Below are 18,818 nucleotides of genomic sequence, written 5' to 3'. Positions count from 1 at the left end.
TTGGTTGGCTTGTAGTTGGATATCACTGACTGTTGTAGTCACTGTGGTTTCAAGCAGCCCAGGTATTTCAAATTACAATATATGAATTAACATCAGTAAGCGAGTCACATATTGTATTTTGGCAGACTGGCATGTTGTCCAGCTCTACACCATAAGTTGGCCAGGGTCAGGGGAACAGAGGAGTAGATAGAATTAATTCAGTGAAGAGAAACAATAAATGAAACCAGTCCGTGAACAAACTTTCATCATCCCAGTGGGAGGACAAAGCAGTCATGGTGTTAAGTAAAACCTCCTACAGGTGAATCTGCATGCAATTCTCTCAGTACACACAACAGATAGTTCAGATCTGAATGAAAACAGCTGAAATGTACGCAACTGAATGCACAATCACAATCAACAATCAGCATGATGAAATGATCAGCAAGACTCAAAAAACGTGTTTTCTGTAGGACTGAAAATTCATATAGCAATGACTTAGAATAAAATTATGTGATTGTGCTTTTTTAACCAAAGTAGGACAAATAATACAAAGACAACATATACATCACTTAGAAAACATTAACACTGTTATATAAAATTTGAATTTGAAGCACTTCTGTGGCAGTAAACAATTTACAAGATGGCAGGTAATGACTGTATATCAATTATAGCAAAGTAACAAGACAACTGACAAACAAAGATCATACTGGACCGCATCAAGCAGTCATTGTGGACAATACTTTTGTAGACAATCACAACCGCCATCAAATGTGCATTTATATTACTAGAGCCAGCCTCCAACAGGTCAGTGTCCTGGAGTCTGGTCAGCAAAAGAAAGCAAACAATAAACAGTGCATCAAATAAAAGTCTAGTTACTTAAAGATGAGAGCACTTTTTTCCTTTTTTTCCAACACTTAATGAGAAATCTGACTTTAAAAAAAACTTATATTGTGCAGTATTTTTGGAGTCTTTTCCACTTTTTTAAAGGTTGTAGTCCTTTCTCTGAAGCAACAATAGGATAATCCTGTTGAGCTCACATTGCTTCTTAGCTTTTCAGGAACTGTGGAAACAAAACAGCATTAGTCTCATTCCTCTTTTTGTTTTTCCTACACACACATACACATGAATATATATATATATATATATATATATATATATATATATATATATATATATATATATATATATACACACACACACACACACACACACACACACACACACACACACACGCAAAGTGTTAGCTACACATTTTCATGTACCTCTTCCACCTGTCCCAAAGGTGCCACCTGTCCACCCTGTTTAGTCCTTGAGTCTCCAGATGATGCAAATTTGGATGAATTAGACTCATTTGGCACTGTCTGAGTTTGTCCTGATGGGAAAGAGGGACGACTGTACAGAAGAATGTCCCCAAATTCTTGAAAAAGAGAAAATCAATCAATTAAAGAGTCAGTCAATTAATTAATTAATCACACATCCAATGGCCTAAAATGATAAGAGACAAAAAAGATCACATAAAATAATAAAATGCAAAAAATCTCCATTATAATTTGGGTGTAAATTTAAGTTTCAAAATGAGCAACATTATCCATATAGTACCAGAGTGCTGTCGGTTTTTGCTGCTCCCTTTTCCTGCTAATGGAATCTTGTGATTCTCCTGGCTCTCTCTTTCCTCAACTGTAGCCTCTTTGACCCTGTGAGTCCCAGTGCTGCCTCGTCTACCCCGGGCCTCCCCAGGGCCCATCCGAGGCAGCGTGGCCCCCCTCACTTTATAGTCACCATGGGACATCTGGCTGGTGAAATCCAGAGGCATACAAGTGTCTGTGGAAAGAGCAGTGCACAGAATTTTAAATATTGCAATCATTAAGAGACACAGTATGCAACAGCAAAACTTATCCGTGGGTCTTTCTTTACCATCACTGAAGACGTCTTTGGGTTGGTAACCCTGTGGAGCAGATTGGTTCTGTTTATGGCGCCTGGGCCTTTTATGTGTTATTGCAGGACTCATGTTGCTATCTGTGGACATGGGACTGCTGGGTCGCTGCTGTCGCCGCCCTAAATCATCCCATGGACATAGATAGCACAGATTAACATATAACATATGGTAAGCTTACAGTTATTATTGTAATTGTAAAAGCACTTTGAGGGCCCCGAAAAGCGCTCTATAAATGCAATCCATTATTATTATAATTGGAAGAGAATTTGACTTTTGTTTTTGTCTCTATGATAATAATAATAATAGTTATGCCAAAACACCTCCACCAGCTTCTTTCTGTGAGTAATACAGCTCTACATTTTCTGCAAAAGTTGAACAGTTTGGCTATTTCAAATGTTCTTTAATGAGGTCTAAGGTTGTCAGTCATCCAGGTTAGGGTGGTGCTTGGATTTTTTTGGGACTTCTTTTTTGCTAGTGAAACCAAAAAGATCAAAATACTTAAAATAAACCCTTTCATATAGAATTATGTTAGTTTGTCTAATTTTGAGCCTTTAAAAATAATGGGCTACATATAAAAGTTAGTGAAATACTGCATGAATTGCACGTTGACACACACACACACACACACACACACACGTAAATACCAGATTATTTTTCATTTAAATAAGCCAGAGATTGCTGCCACTTCTCCTCAGCTTGAGCTTTGAGGATTTTGATAGTTAGTATGGCTAGTATGTGTGTCTTAATCTAAATATTTATGGACTGAACTGTATTAACTCCCCATATGCTTCCTCACCTGACTCCTCTGGGTATCTGCACATGCGCAGGCCAACAATATCCCGCGATGAGGCTACTGCCTGGTTGAAATCTCCATCTGTAAAGAAGGATCCTTCTGAAGTGCTGACCACACTGGACCTGCCTGATGAGATGTTGTCCTCAGATGCTGAGCCCCAGCTGTTAACCATAGACCCTGTGACTGATCTGTCCAGATCTCCAGTGCTGGAGGCCGGGGTCTGGTCCAGTCCATGCAGCAGCTGCTTGTGTGGGGACTGGTGGTGCAACTGGTGTTTGTGCTTCTCGTGGTTGTGGTCTTGGCTGTAATGACTTTCAGTGAGCTCTGTATCTGTTTCCTCCTCCAAATCTTCATCATTCTCTTCCTGTCCATCAGTACCCACGCAGAGCGGTATTGAGCTGTAGGTATGTGTTGGGGAAAGAGGGCGAGGGTTGCTTGTGACGTGTTGACTGTAAAACGAATTTAAAAATCTGTCAAATTCTGTCATGACAATAGTTTTATTTTAATAAATGTATGCACGTTGAATTCGGTCGTGGGTTACCTGAGATGTTCTGCTGGATTGTGTAGGCCATTAGTCAGGTCTCCCTGTGATGGTGTGATAGGTGGGTGATTATAAGATACTTCAGTAGAGGATGAGACTGGCCCTCTAACTGGTGGAGTTGGACAGCCTTCAGTTCTCTCTTCTGGATTAAAACTGATAAAAAAGAATAGCTGACATAATCAAATGGCTAAAGAAGTCCAACCATTTGCCAAAGTCCTGGCATATTAGTCACAATTCATTAGATATTAATGCAAAGCCCTCGGTGCATCATCAACACTTTCCATCAAAGAAAAATACAGAACATACAGAAGTGAACTAAAAGCACAATTTAATTGCCCAATTGTGACAGATTAAATTATCCACAACAGCAACTGGTGCCTTAAGGTCCTTGGGCAAACCAGTGGTTTGCAAAATCCATGGCAACTTTTTTTTCATTAAACATGTCATAATGTAATTCCAGTTATATAATCCTGCTCTAATAGTAAACTAACTGTCAGTCAATGCCATAAATGTGAATATTGTAATTGGTTTGGCTGTTATAATGAGACCGTGTTTTGTCCTGTGCCAGGGGGTGGGGGGTCAGTGAAGAATAACTAAAAGTAATAATATTTTTGCACAACGAAGTGCATGTTTTCTAGCAGCTTGAAATGCACTACTTTATATAAGGCTGTGCTCAGACGTTTATATCCACTCATCATAGCCATGAATGTCATGGTAATCTGGGGCTTTTTAATTATTTCTTTAAGGTGTTCTATGCCTATGTGTATAACATACATTTTTTTACAGTTTAAAAAAAAAAAAAAGATTTTTTTGCACAAATTTTAATTTATTTTGGATTTTTTTCTAATCTAATCCACACTGGGCCTTATCCACAAGGGACACAATTTTGAAATGTATACATTTACGCATTTATTAAACTGTGCTAAAGGTTTTAGAATGTCTTTTAACTAGCCCAGGCCTACTAACTTTTTGTTAGTGATCATGATTGACTTCAACCCGTAGTTTCTCTTTGCCGTATTATAAACAATTTGTCTGACAGCACTCATTGGATTGACCAATATTCAGAACAATAGGAAAGTCAAAGGACCTTAGTGAAGATCTAAGAAGGAGAGAACTGTTGAGTTCAAGTTGGACAGGTACCTTGGAACCATTTCTAATAAACTGCAGATTTCCAGATTATCAGTTTAAACAATTCTATGTAAGTACAAGTTATTCAATGCGTCACCACTTTGCCAAGGGTCTGGAAGAAGGTTCAAACTGTCACACTTAGATGTGAGTAAATAAGTTAGGATGTTAAGAAGAATACAGGAACCACCAAGGCTCAAGCTTGCTATGAACAGAAAACTACTGCAACACCAGCATCACTGTCCACAACTTTTAGATGGTCTGAGAAAAAACCACCTACTCCAAAATCAGCACATTTAAGCTTGGCTGAACTTTATAGTTGTGCACTTGGAAAAGCCATATACCTTGTGGAGAAATATTTTATAGTCAGATGAGATATAGATTGAGTTAATTGGCCACAATGACAAGAGTTATGTTTGGAGAAATAAAGGTGAGGCTTTCAAACCTACGACCACTGTACTAACTGCACAGCATGGTGTTGGTGACGTCATGCTCAAGGGCTGTTTTGAATCCAGTGGTAGTGGTACATTGCACAAAGTGAATGGAATAGTGACGAAAGAGGACTACCTCTATATTTTTCAGCTTTACCTCAACTCAACAGATAGATGACTTGAACTTGGGCAAAGTTGGGTGTTCCAACACGACAATGATCCCAAATACACTTTAAAACTGGTTTTGGAGTGGATAAAGTAGGTTATAATTAAGCTTCTGGAATGGTTTTCCCAACGCCCCAACCTCGACTATGCTTAAAAGCTGGGCCTGATCAGGAAACCTATCAATTTAAATGAACTCTACCAATTCTTTGAAAGAGAATGGTCAAAATGAGTGGTCAAATATCCACCTAGAATGATGCAAAAAGCTTGTTGGTGGCTATCAAAAGCATCTGGCTGAGGGCAAATTGCTAAGGGACATTTAACCAAATATTAATTTGGATGTATGTATATACTGTATCTGACCCTGTAAATATACTATTATCCTTTTGTGGATTACAGAAAAACCCAAAATGAATTAAAATTTGTAAAGCTAATTCTTGTTTTCTTTAATCGTTAAAGATGTACGATGTACAACCTTTCCATCTTGGAAAAAGAACAGTTAAAAGAAAGATGTTGTTAGAATCCCAAAATTACCATCGCATCCATGCCCATGATGAGCCTATGTAAACTTCTAATTGCTTCCATATTGCTTTTGGCAACTGAAGGGGATATGCTAATCTGTCTATCAGTATGTGCTGTGTAGAAATACAAGTATCTTTTCCTCCTACCTTCTTTCCATGGGAAGGCTATATTCATCACAGTCCCAGGCATTAGCATGAGGAGGAGATAGGGCTTCTCCCCAGCTTACTGCATTATGTTTTGGGATCTTTGGGACCCGTATTCCCTTCTTTTGATTTTGACTCCCTGAGAAATGAAAAATAAACATCAAGATAAACAAAGTCCTGCGGTTTGCCTCATTAATATTAAACAGTACAGACTAGTTGTTGGCTTCACCTGAGGTGCTGTTGCTGCCTCTGTCTGAACTGTGGTGTGAGCCACCTGTGCTGTGATCTCGGGTCTGGTTGTAGGGGATAGCTTTAGGATGAATCATTCCTTCTCCTCCTTGCAAATGATCTGAAGACAAAGCAGCAGGAAAAATGTACCTGTATTTCTATTTTTTATATAAAAATAGTGTAAAACATATCAAGGTGGTCTTCCCTACCATTACTTTTTTGTTCAGTCAAGTTGTATTGCATCTGTGCTGCCATCTCCTTTGGTATTGGAGGCAAATTGGGGGGCTGTTTCCAGCAGGGTATATCCAGAGGCTCTGCTATTGAGCCGCCAGAGGCTGCCTTATTCTTAATGCTGGCCTGAATGAGCTGTGTGGTGGCATATGGAATAGGCTCATATGTGGCTGCTGAATCCCCTCCTGGACTTGCATAGCAAAAGTTGGAGTTGTTGAATGTTTTAATCTCATTGAGTTTGTTGGAGAGATTCACATCAGTGTATATGGCTGTCTCAGACCCAAGCTGTCCCTCCTGTTTGTTTTCTGGGTGGTTTCCATAGTTGGCTATGCAGTCGGCTGAGTACGTGAAACAAAGCAGCACATGAGCATGCAAGAACACAAATTTTAGCACAGCTACAAGGTGTATGATTTTTATTACTTGAGCAATATGTATGTAAGCTTGTAACAGAGCTAAATTAAGTCTGAGTTTGTGAGACTGCACTCACCTGGTCGGCTGTATGTTGTCATGTTACTGTCACTAGTGCCATTGCCATTATTGCAGCAGTTGATGCTACAGTCCTTATGATTGGCACATGCATTTGGCCAACTGTCTGGCAGCCACAGCTGGTTTAGAGGTTCACCCATGCTGAGAAGGCCAGGTCTGCAACAAGGAGGATCACAGAGGTGTCAATCACAACCTGCCACCTTCATAAATGAGTAATGAGTGAGCATGGACTGGGTGCCTTACAGCACATTTAAAGCAAGAAGACACCTCCCCCTAGTGGTTCCACTGTGCAAGTGCATTTCTTTTATTATTTTTTATTCAACACAAAGGGACAAAAATACCTCACCTGCCAGCACTGCATACTGATTCTCCTCTTTGATATGCAACTGCAAAGAGAAAGAGGAAAACATTCAGCCTTGATGAGCTGTCAAAAAGATGAAGCGCTAAAGGCAGAAAAAAAACATGAAAGAAGTCTAAGCAAAAAAAGAAAAAGAAAAATTAAAGCAAAAAGTCTACATGCTTCTATCCATGGGGTGTATAGTTTGTGTCTGGTTTCTGCGTCTGTTAAACTGTCTAGTTTAATTTGCATGAAGACACCACAAATAATTGTCTGTTCCTTTACACATCTCAGCACAACACAACTTCACAATGGATTTAGTAACACTTGTTCGCAGTTTCTCCAGTAGTAAAATGTCATATAAAAGATATTAATCTTGTTTGAGAGATTCCATATTTTAAAAATTATAAACAAATGAACTTAACCTAAGCCAATGCACTTGGTCCAATGGGACAAGTACATTGTTGCAATGTGTCCATACAACATATGTTTCTCTCCATTGTTCTATGAAACAAATGTTATATGAATAAACATATCCAATCATTTGCCACATAAAATCTAACATGTATTAGCAGCTAAAGCACATAGTACATACCTGTAGGTGTAAAGGTGAATGAGGGAACTGAAGGAACAAACGACAAGAGAAATCAGTTTTACTCTTTTGTAACTTAGTTACTTTAGTATCTAAATTGTTAGATACTACCATAGTACATTATAACATTGCAGACCTTTGTATGCAACCTCTGCTGTGTGATGGGCATCTCCTCATGTAAAAGTTTAAGGTGTACAAGTATTTTAATAACCACATGCCACCTGTGTTAGTGCTGCCTCTGACACAAGTGCCCAGAAGAAGGTTAATAAGGGTGACAGGCGACCCAGGAGACAGGGAAGAAATATCAGCAATATTGTAGCACACATGCTAATGGCAGTTTGACAGGCCAGTGGCTCCAAGAACTGTGCTATGTTGAGGAAATGGCACTCTACAAATAAGCAATTAAAGGTCAGCCTTTGAATGTCTGCAAATGCAAATTTGTTTCTGAAGTCTTTGTGTCTGACCGTTTGATGTGATCTGCTTATCAGCCACAGAAAATATTCCTTAATATCACTGAAAGGACAATTGATGATCAGTGTGGTGGTAACATGTCATGGCTTGATCCCTTCTACAGTCCTAAAAGTCTTCAAATGTAGGCACATTTGGCCCATATAGATGTGAAATTGATATTTACATCTACTACTGTACAGTAAGGACATAGGGAAAAGGCACACACCCTTGCGGATGCCAGTGTATGTGCTGCTGAGGCCGCTTCTTTTCTTGCGGTGACGGTACAGCCACACGCTGAAAATCATGAGAACCAACCAGCAGGTGGCGCCAATGCCAGCGATAAATGCGGGCTGCTTCACCACATCTGAGATCTGGGACAATGTGTCTCTTTCCTCGCTGATATCCATCATCTGGCCTGCAGAGTCTGAGCAGTAAAAACAAAAGGAGAAGGTTCAAACATATATTGCCACACATGCATATGTACAGAAAATGCAGAAAGTATAACTGGACCCTTTAGTATGTTAAAAAAAAAAAGTTAAAGGGCCCAAAGAGAGAAAGGCATTGCTTAAACAAACATAAAAAAATGTGAATCTAACCATGAATAGATTAAGAACAGCATTATGCTCCATTCAGATTTTTCACTGAACACACAAAGGAGGCTCTGATCAACTGCATTTGGAGGTTTTCTCTAAAACATTCTGTTGCTGTGCTCAGACGTGTGGCTTTCTAATTTTAACACTGCATTTTGGCAGAACATTTACCTAACTGAAAGAAAGCAACGTCACTCTGTACTCCAGGTCCAGCACCATTGCTAGCTGCAACCACCACACTGTAGCGAATCCCCGGTGCCAGACTGGAAATGAGCACGGAGAAGGTGGAGCCATCCACTGACTGGTTTACATGGTAGCGACTCTCATTACCCAGGCACCAGATCTGTCGAGAAGAAGGTGAGATGAAGATGAGAGGGCAGTGATTGCCCGAGGGACACACTGAGCACCTTAAGTCTTACAGAGATACAATTTGCATTTTAGTTGCAATACAAGACGCAGAAGGACAAGTACAGGAGTGAGTGAGTGATAGCTGTCTTTTTTTTTAATAACCTTGTATTCCTGAATGAGTCCAGCCTCTTCTGCATTTGGAGGAGGTTTCCAGGAAACGAGAATGGCAGTGCCATTGGCCTCAGTCTTTGTGACTGTCACTCCCTGGGGTGCTCTACTTGGGGCTAAGACAAAGAAGCACACAGTTAATAACGGAGACATTAACAGAGTCGCTGATATTGTATGATGATCATGTACAATGATATTTAAAATCACTATCTCTTTGGTATTTATAGATAGTCTAAGACAAAACTTCACCTTCTTCCAGTGTCCTGACCACCTTCACCTCACTGTCAGTTCCCTGGAACTCGTCAAAGAAGGGACGCACTTTGAACTCGTAGATGGATCCCTTCTTCAGCTGACTGATCACCACCCCGTCCTCAAGTGGGGCACGTAACTCCTGGACAATCCACTGCCCGTCTGGTTGGCCATGCTCAGCAGACGCCCTGTAGAGAACCTTGTAACCCTGGATGTACGGGGACTGCTGTTCGACCTAACAGAGATAAAAACACGTTAAGATATCAGACCACATGACAATGAGACTCTTTTTGAACACCGGAAACTAAACAAATTCAATTCAAAGGCTCACAATAATATTTGTATGTGAGTTAAACATCTAGTTTTAACAGATCTGTTAAAACTCAGTTAATTCAATGTTCCTTTAGGGTGATGCATTTTATCTTTTTATCATCTGTGGATTCTCACTGTAAATCTCAGCATGAAGTCATTTATGGTTTCCATTCAGTAAGGTTCTGGTTAAAATTAAGCCAGCATAGGACTCAGCACTTTCCATTTGAACCACAGTATTACAAAATGGGATACTTTTAAAGATTTTTGTGGAGGCATCCACACAGAAAAATGCATCAGACATTCTTATGTGCTTGGAACAAATTGGCAATGTAGCAGACCAATAAATTTGCATCTCCGTACTGTGCTTTATTCTCTGCTAATAAATGCTGGGAAACTGGGCAGTCTAGATTCTCAGTCAAGAATCCCTAAATTAAAAGGTTTGCCAGCATCAATAATCTTTATTTTAACATCCTGACCCCTTGGTTTTCATATCATTTGTTAAATCTGTCCACATGTTTAAAAAAAACAAACAAGGCAATTATTTTTTGCTGTAGTTACATTAACTTCAAGCCAGTCGCTTCGCTTACCGTCCACTGCACTCTGACAGCGGAAGACGAAAGGACAGTTGGCGTGCGCAGGTGGATAACAACATCTGCCAGTTCTCTCTGGATGTGACGATGATCCACTCCCTGCATAGTGGCAGTGCTGTCTGTGTGTACCAAAGGAAGGACAGAAGCATAAAATTTCAGTGTGTTTGTGGCTAAGCTGGCATTTAAAAGCTTAAAAACTAATGGAAAATCCAGACTGACCCTGTGTTCTGATGGAGTCAGAGATTGGACTGGGGTCACTCAGGCCATAGGAATTCACTGCTCTGACCATAAAGAGGTATACAGTTCCAGGCTTCAGGTTTCTCAGGACAAAGGTCTGCGCCTTCACATGCTCTGCCAGGGTCACCCATCTGCTGCCTAATGTGTAACTGCAGAGAGTGGCCAAAAATGACAGCACACAAACACAGGGAATATTTTGTCAAGCTTGATCCATGTTAAAGAGAATGACTTCGTTAAAACACGTTTGACCCTGCAAGTCTCTAACCTGAATGCCTCAATCAGATAAGAGGTGGGTGGTGCAGTGCCACTGGGGCCAGATTTCCATGATACAGTGACAGAGGTACGGCTGATGTCAGTCACCTCAGGTTTAGATGGAGCACTGGGAATCAGGCTAGGGTCTGAGGGATGACCAGACTGGACAACAACTCCAAACTCTGCCAGTGAGACAGCAACAAAATCATGCAAAAGTTAACCTAGCAGGACTTTCTGTATATCTGAATAGCCTACCTTCAACTTGCAAGTACGCTGTTCGGGAAGCCTCTCCATTGGAATTAGAAGCAACGCAGGTGTAGAAACCTGTATCTCCCAGCTAAGGATGGAAGATACAGAGGAGGCAGACATTGACAGGTGGCCTTGGCTCAGTGTGAGTTCTTAGTAAGTGCTGTATTACTATCTACTACCTTAGCATAGTGAATGTTCAGCAATCCTGTTTCTGTTAGCGACATACGGGAGTCCACAGGAGACACCACCACACCATCTTTCTTCCAGTGAACGGCAGGTGTTGGAGTGCCAACACTTTGGCAACCCAGGGTTACTGTGCTGTCTACAGAAACAGTCTGATTGACCGGACCCTGTCTAATGACAGGAGGAGGGTGGTCTGACCCAGCTAGGAAAGAAAAATGGAAAAGTGAATGACTAAACCACAAAATGACATGTATTAATTATAGATATGTCTCATTGGAAATACACAGTGAAGTCAGTGTCAAAACAGCATGTGGTGTGGTATACATATACATATATATATATATACACATATATATATACATATATATATATACATATATATATACATATATATACACATATATATACATATATATATATATATGTATATGTGTATGTATATATATATGTGTATGTATATATATGTATATACATACATATATACATACATATATACATACATATATATACATATACATATATATACATATATATATACATACACATATACATATATATATATATATATACATATATATATATATATATATATATACATATATATATATATATATATATATATATATATGTATATATATATATATATATATATATATATGTATATGTGTATGTATATGTATATGTGTATGTATATATATATGTGTATGTATATATATATGTGTATGTATATATATGTATATACATACATATATACATACATATATACATACATATATATCTATATATATATATTTATTAGGGGTGCAACGATATTCGTATCGATATTGAACCGTTCGATACAGTGCTTTCGGTTCGGTACGCATATGTATCGAACAATACAAAATTTGTAATTTCTTTTATCAACTTTCCTTCTGACGATGCTGTCTGTGTTGAGCGCTCAGTGAATCTGCGTTCGACTACTCCGCCTAGGCTCGACAGTGCAGCCTAGGCGGAGTAATCGAACGCAGATTCACTGAGCGCTCAACACAGACAGCATCGTCAGAAGGAAGAGCGCAGGGCAAGCTAGCGAGACAGAAGTTAAGCTCTCAGCAACATGGACCTCCCCCACCCTCATTCAGATCTGGCGTTTGGAATTATTTTGGTTTTCATGTGAGTATGACCCTGAAGGTAAGCAAGTCATGGACTAAAGTAAAACAGTATGTTGGATGTGCCATGCAATGCTCAATTACATGGGTGGGAACTAGTGTGTTAGCGCAGTTAGCTCGTTAACGTGTTGGCCGTCTAGCCCCATGCACGGAGCGATCGGCGGTAGCTCGTTAACGGAGATTTGCCGTGTTGTGGCGTTAAGGTCATTTCAACGAGATTAACCTGAAAGCACTAGTGGGAACACAACGAATATGACTGCACATTTACGCCGACATCATCCTAGTGCAAAGACAAGTGGAAGCAGAAAAAAAACAAGCAAGCATGCTACTAACTTTTGCCGAGTCATTTAGACAGCTATTAGCACATCATTCTCCTTATATGTTTAATATGCTGCTGAGAATATAGCCCAGAAGAAGCGGATAGTATAGCTTTTATTTTGGAAAGAGACATTTCTCTTTAATAAACTCTCTTTTCCAAAGATGAGTGATTCCTCAATCACTCATCAAGGGCTCGCAATATCGCTAGCCCGACGTCCCGGGGCTAGCGATTTTTTCAGTCGGGCTACCAAAATCTATCTCTGCCCTGCCCGTCGGGCTATTGTAGGAAGGAAAAATATATGTCAATGCTTTTGCATTCTTTCAGAAATGTAGCTGGGTAATTATGTCATTGGCATCGGTGAGCCACTGTCAATATGTGACATATTGCAATCGCGTTTGAATTTGCGCTTGTTTTTTTGCTTTCACTTTGCAATCGGGCGAACTGTGTATAGAGAGCGACAGCACTGATCTGTGAGTGATGATAATTTGTGCACCAATTCCTCTGACATCGTCTAATTAATTGTTAGCTTACTATGCAAACATGACAAGTGAAATCTCACGCAGCTTAAACATGTGAGAGGTTGATCGCGCAGAGAATCGCTGAGCTTATGTGAGTGTGTGTGTAAAAGCAGCAGGATATATATTTGACTACGATGACCTTCACAGACAGATATATATTTTAGTTCTGCTGAGCCAAATAAGACAGGTCAGGGTGAAGAAGTGACAGCCAAAGAAAAGCTTACCACAAAACGGAGAAGTTATGACAAATCAGACTATAAGGCAAAAAGAAAGTGCAGCTTTATGGTTTCATGGACAAAAGAATTTCTGTGGCTGCAATATGACGAGCTAAATAACCAGGGCTGCACATAAGTGGTCCGCAGCTGCGCATTCGCTGTCAAAATAAAAAACACGCACAAGGGTTAGGGTTAAATTTAAAAACTGTACTTTTGAGTTAAAATATATATTTATAATTTTAATAAATGACAAATTAAAAAGGCATGAACATTTTTTTTGTATCGAAAAAATTTTGTGTATCGTTGCACCCCTAATATATATATACATATATATATATATATATATGGGCAGTGGCTGGGGGACAAGTGAGATCTTAGCTGACATTTTTCCCCCTCCAACCCTTTTCTGCATTTTCTTCTCTACAACAATGTCATTGCCAGTGGTATATTACAGAATTTGAGATTAGGGATTCATTTTAATAAAATGTTAAAGTTATAAAGAGAAAGAGAAAAATAAAAATAAGAACTGAGAATAGTTGAGAAAATGAAGGCCTGGGAAAAAAACAAAAGACAGATAAGATGTGGAAGATATTGAGGGGTAAATTGGTAAAGAGGGAGAACAATAAGCTTAGGTGGCTGCGCAGGCAGCGGAGGAAAAAGAAATCAACTTTTCCCCTCCAGCGGAGAGCAACTAATCGTTCATTGGGTTGTAGGTACTGCTGGAGCCGGATCCAATCATGTCGGCAAAGCCCAACTAATAACAGTCTAACTTAGATAACAGACTCTCTCGCTCTCTTACATTTGAAAAAAAAAACCCTGGATGGGAGCAGGGGCTCTAGATAAAAAATACAAAAAAAACCTCCAAAAAAGGTGATGGAAGTGTGCCTTGAAAACTGCCAGAGGTAATGTGAACCAGTTATTACCATACAAATGCACTACTCTAAATGGGGATGAGAGGCGTGTGGTAGGATGGATAGAATTTAGGGGAGGGGAGAGTGGAGAGAAAAAAAATGTGCAAGTGAGAGTGTAGAGCTGTGCAGACTGCTGGAAAAAATCCTAAAAACACCCATGAACAGCCCACCTCCTTTTTACTGAATAGACTCTCACTTTCATACTAAGGTGGCTGCAGGACACATTATTGGTATGGGCAGAATACTGTCCACGACAACTGACAGAGGTGCACTGATCCACTCAATGTGTAGATGCATTACCAGTCTGTTCAAAACTGAAGCAATTATTTTCTTTAATGTATTTACGTACATAGAACTCACACAGACGTACAAGTAGTTATTCATCACCACACAGGTGCACAATTACTTGTGTCTGCAATTACTTTTGTAGGCCTCCGAGCACATTCAAATTGCTTTTTAAGGCAATCAGCATAGTTATTTCATCATGTATAGTTTGGATGAGAGTCCCTCAGACCAATTTCTATAAAAACCTCATATACTGAACTCTAGATCTAGAGTACAATAAACCAGTCTGTGCTGTGTTGTGTTAAGGCAAACTAATGATTAATGATGATCAGTGCAGCCATCTTTATTTAGACTATTTACTGCACAATTGCAGGTTGGGAAATGTTTCTTTAAGAGAAGATTTATATAGTATTGTGCAAAAGTCTTGAGTCAAAACACATTTCTTTATATGTTGCTGGGAAAACCGGAAACACATGAAGCAATTTATTGAAACTTGCAAACATACATAATTCTAATGAGCTAAAATATTTGGCATGAGTACCTTTAGTCTTTAACACAGCCTGAACTCTCTTAGGCAAGCTTTCTTGTAATGTCTTTAAGTAGAGTCTTTACCTTACAATTTAATATATCTTACAATGACTGTTTGGCGCTATGAGCTCTTTTTCTTTGGATGAGAAAAAGCTCTTATTTGGATACTGCCTGCCTTTTGTTTTGTTTATTGCCAAGACAATCCCAAGTTCTTCTATCCAGGTATGCTTTTGTTGCATTGGCAGTGTGGTATCATTGTCTTGCTGAAAAATGAAGCTGCTGCCAATCAGACACTGTCCAGATGGTTTTGCATGGTGGATCAAAATCTGATGGCACATATTCTGCATAAGTACATCCATTTTGACAAGATACTTAAACCACGACAGAGCCTCCACCATGTTTTACAGATGGCTGTAAGCACTTCCTGTTGTACTTCTCCCAAGCACCTCCTTCAAATTTGGATTCATCATTGCATCTGTTGCCTCTAATTTTTAGCATGGTTCTCATGTAATTTGTCATATCTCAGCCTCTTCTCCCTGTTTCCTTTCCTTAAGAACGGCTAGTTGACAGCCACCATTCCACTGAGATCATTTCTGGTGAGGCTTCATCCAAAAGTAGACAGATCAGCTGAAGAGCTAGATGCATCTTTCAGGTCCATTGTCAGGTCTTTGCTGGATTTTTTCCCCCATTTGTGAAAGGACCTGACTTACAGATACTGTTGCTTGAGTTAACAACAAATAAATAAAAATAAACAGATAAGTGTTAATCTGAAAATATAAAACTAATGTGGAAAAGCAACCAACATAAAATTTTTTTTTTAAAATAACTACTACTACTACAACTACTGCAGAGGTACTCCTCAAAACCACTTTAAAAATATTACAAGAAATTCTGACCCCTTGGAAGTAAATATAAAGAACTGAGGACTGGCTCAAAACTTTTGCACAGCGCTGTAAGTACAGACACTCTTTATAGACAGTCACCGCAGAAACCAACTATTCTGAGCCCAACATGTGAACAATATCTCATAAAATCCCTCTCCTGACTGAAGCCAAGGCAAACCACCACACCCATATTACTGCCGTCTGTAGCCAAAACAAAACTGTACTTTAATTTACCTGCTCAACAAAACAAGACTGCTGCCACAATGTAGTCCACTTAGCCAAAAGACAAAAGAATGAAGCTGCAAAAGAGCTACATAAAAGTCCCCTCCTTTGCCCTCCATCACCACTTCCTTTTACTCACAGTCTGTAACCTCCAGCAGCGCTTTGGTAATAACGCTGCCAGCGATGTTAAGAGCCTGGCAGCTATAAAAGCCGCCATCATTACGTTGAACATTGGTAATGGTCAAACTGCCCATCTGGGAGACGGACAGCCGGCTAAAGGGCTGCGGTGGCTGGTAGGAGAAGAGAAGACTCTAGAGGGGAGATGAAGATCACAGTTAGCCATTCATTATCTTTATTTACACTGTGCAGTGATTTAGTAGTGTGATGACAGACTAAGGGTCAGTCTCACCTCACTGCCCTCCCTCTGCCAGAAAATAGCAGGCTGCGGGTTGCCAGTAGCCTCACATTGGAAGGTGACCGTCCTGCCCACTGCCACCACCTGGTTCCTGGGACGAATGGCAAAAGCCGGGGGCACTGCAGAAGAAGAGAGGTCCTAATTACCTGTCAGCATTACACATTTTTTATCATTCTCAGCATTATAACATTAGTGTGTGTGTGTGAGAAAAGCTTTACATATTTTATTCATTTACCCACACATAACATGAATTACATACTGTAGTGGTGGATGGAATTACAGTGAAGATAGGACAGTGACAGGGACTCATGAGTTCTTTTTGCTGTCTGATGGTGGGTGAGGGATGGACGACAACTTACCAGTATTGACTACAAGGAAAAAAGACACACAAAAAAGCAGCGCAATGAATAATCAGGGTGAATACACACAATGCACACACAATTGCAATGATGCAGGGACAGTTTTAAAAGATTTTTTTTCTACAGTTCATTGAAGGGTTATGGAACTGTAGGCACCTGATCACATGTGCAAGACTTCCAAAATAAACTGTCAAAGAGGTGCTTTGTTATTATTCTGCTTCACCTTGTGGTTGTTCTCTATCTCTTTCCCTTTCTCGCTCTGTCTCTCCGTGGCTGGTTTGTGTATTTCTGTTCATGAGCTTGCAATCATTTAGTTTCTCTGTAGTTCACATCAGGTGTCCAAAGCTACACTTTCTCCCTGTTGGTGCTCCATAAGAGACGACCTGCTTTACTTTAGGAAATGCTCTGTCTGCTTTATGTGATGGTGCTGTGTGGGTAGAGCGTGCAGACAGAAGAACAGCCTTGCTTGCCGTGATTTCACCAGACTATAATACAAGCTATTTTCACACTGCAAAATAATGCAACAGCGGACATCACATGGACACATGGTAGGTTGAGGTCTATTTAATGTTTGATTGGACTGTTTCTGACATTTGCGCTAATATGCAGAAAGACTGTAGTGTGTGTGCTAGTTGTTTAATTTCTTTTACTGATTTCATTGTTGGTCACGTTAAATGAAAAGATCTTACTTAGGAACTCATTGGCCCCTTCGGTACCCTGCACTGTGCACACTAGGCCAATTCAATAATCCTTCCAGTTATTCTTCATCATTGTCGTTAGTAGCATTTCAAAACTATTATTTCTCTTCTATTTTTATAAAGTGTGATGTATGATGTATGATTTTTTTTTAAATATGATTAGTGTTCTCAAAGGGATCTCAAGTGACACAGGTTACCCCCCACAATGTCTCGTTAAAGAAATGGAAGAAAAGCACAGATGTTAAAGAGTAAAGCAGGCTGTCTATCCCCAGTTATGTGCAGCAGACTTATTGGCTGTGACATGTGAAAAACACATGTAATTGCCAGTTTGAGTCAGAGCCAGCCAGCCTAGAGGCATAGTTTAACAGACGTACAATTGGTTAATGAGGACATAAAACTCATAAAGGGTGAGATGCGGATGAAGCATTGTGTCTGGATAGAGGGGAAAAGTAGGAGCTACTGTAAAATTTCCACACTAACAAACATGCATTTGTAGATGGGAAACACTGGAAATCTTAAGATGTCAAAGCTAGATTTATAGTGCAATGAATTGCTTGCTAACCAGCTGCTTTTGGAACTACAGTGCTACACTGCTGTGGATACGGTGGTAAAGCATGGCTTAAGCACCCTCTCTATAAATAGCCATATCTATCCACATCTCTAGAGTAGAGAGAGAGAGAGAAAAGTAGAGAGAGGTAATACAGGCAGAATAAATACATATTAATTTAGTAATTCCAGAACAATGTCATACTTGGAACTTGTGCAAAATTATTATGACTAAGCTCCTTGGCTTACTACAACTGTTTATAATGGCAATTGTTTAATATCAACCAAATGTTCTAGGTCAGTAAAAATGATTCTGTGGTTAGGGTTGTGACTATGATTTGAGCCATACAGAGGTTGGGCTTTTTTTTCTTTTCTTCTTTTTTAATATGAAACATGCATTCACTAAAATAACTATCTTTTTAATCTAGTAATACAACATCAAATGCTGTATTCCTGGTCTTTTCCATTGTTTGCCAAATTTAGCTATGCCCCCCCCCCCCCGATGCTCATTTTCTCAGGTTTTTGGAGGAGGAGGAAGACAATGTAATTGGAACCATGTCAGTCCCCAGCATGTAACCAGCTCGTCTTTAATTAAGTCCTACTGTCTTTGCAGTATATGTCACCAACTGCTTCTCTGTA

At 39.6% G+C, this 18,818-nt stretch overlaps 1 protein-coding gene across 1 annotated transcript in view; it reads right to left on the bottom strand.

The window, feature by feature from the left end:
• Positions 1-1,223: 1,223 nt before the first annotated feature.
• The window catches only part of LOC146623890 (roundabout homolog 1-like), a 79,433-nt gene continuing 61,838 nt past the window's right edge, over positions 1,224-18,818 (bottom strand). Inside the window, exons 7-29 of the mRNA XM_085364856.1 lie at positions 16,936-16,944; positions 16,571-16,695; positions 16,301-16,472; positions 11,131-11,336; positions 10,958-11,039; positions 10,716-10,884; positions 10,433-10,599; positions 10,211-10,332; positions 9,312-9,546; positions 9,057-9,178; positions 8,718-8,889; positions 8,183-8,380; positions 7,510-7,536; positions 6,924-6,963; positions 6,579-6,733; positions 6,070-6,429; positions 5,862-5,981; positions 5,636-5,771; positions 3,250-3,402; positions 2,712-3,157; positions 1,894-2,034; positions 1,579-1,800; positions 1,224-1,396 (exon numbers count right to left, since the gene is read on the bottom strand). Coding sequence (XP_085220982.1) covers positions 1,224-1,396; positions 1,579-1,800; positions 1,894-2,034; positions 2,712-3,157; positions 3,250-3,402; positions 5,636-5,771; positions 5,862-5,981; positions 6,070-6,429; positions 6,579-6,733; positions 6,924-6,963; positions 7,510-7,536; positions 8,183-8,380; positions 8,718-8,889; positions 9,057-9,178; positions 9,312-9,546; positions 10,211-10,332; positions 10,433-10,599; positions 10,716-10,884; positions 10,958-11,039; positions 11,131-11,336; positions 16,301-16,472; positions 16,571-16,695; positions 16,936-16,944 — 3,752 coding nt within the window. The remainder of the gene's footprint in view (positions 1,397-1,578; positions 1,801-1,893; positions 2,035-2,711; positions 3,158-3,249; positions 3,403-5,635; positions 5,772-5,861; positions 5,982-6,069; positions 6,430-6,578; positions 6,734-6,923; positions 6,964-7,509; positions 7,537-8,182; positions 8,381-8,717; positions 8,890-9,056; positions 9,179-9,311; positions 9,547-10,210; positions 10,333-10,432; positions 10,600-10,715; positions 10,885-10,957; positions 11,040-11,130; positions 11,337-16,300; positions 16,473-16,570; positions 16,696-16,935; positions 16,945-18,818) is intronic.

The sequence above is a fragment of the Diplotaxodon limnothrissa genome, linkage group LG10 (assembly GCF_057381915.1).
Source record: "Diplotaxodon limnothrissa isolate DT_005_m linkage group LG10, D_limnothrissa_male_GT1.1, whole genome shotgun sequence".
In the NCBI taxonomy this organism is placed as follows: domain Eukaryota; kingdom Metazoa; phylum Chordata; class Actinopteri; order Cichliformes; family Cichlidae; genus Diplotaxodon; species Diplotaxodon limnothrissa.
This window is presented reverse-complemented; position numbering and strand designations above follow the sequence as displayed.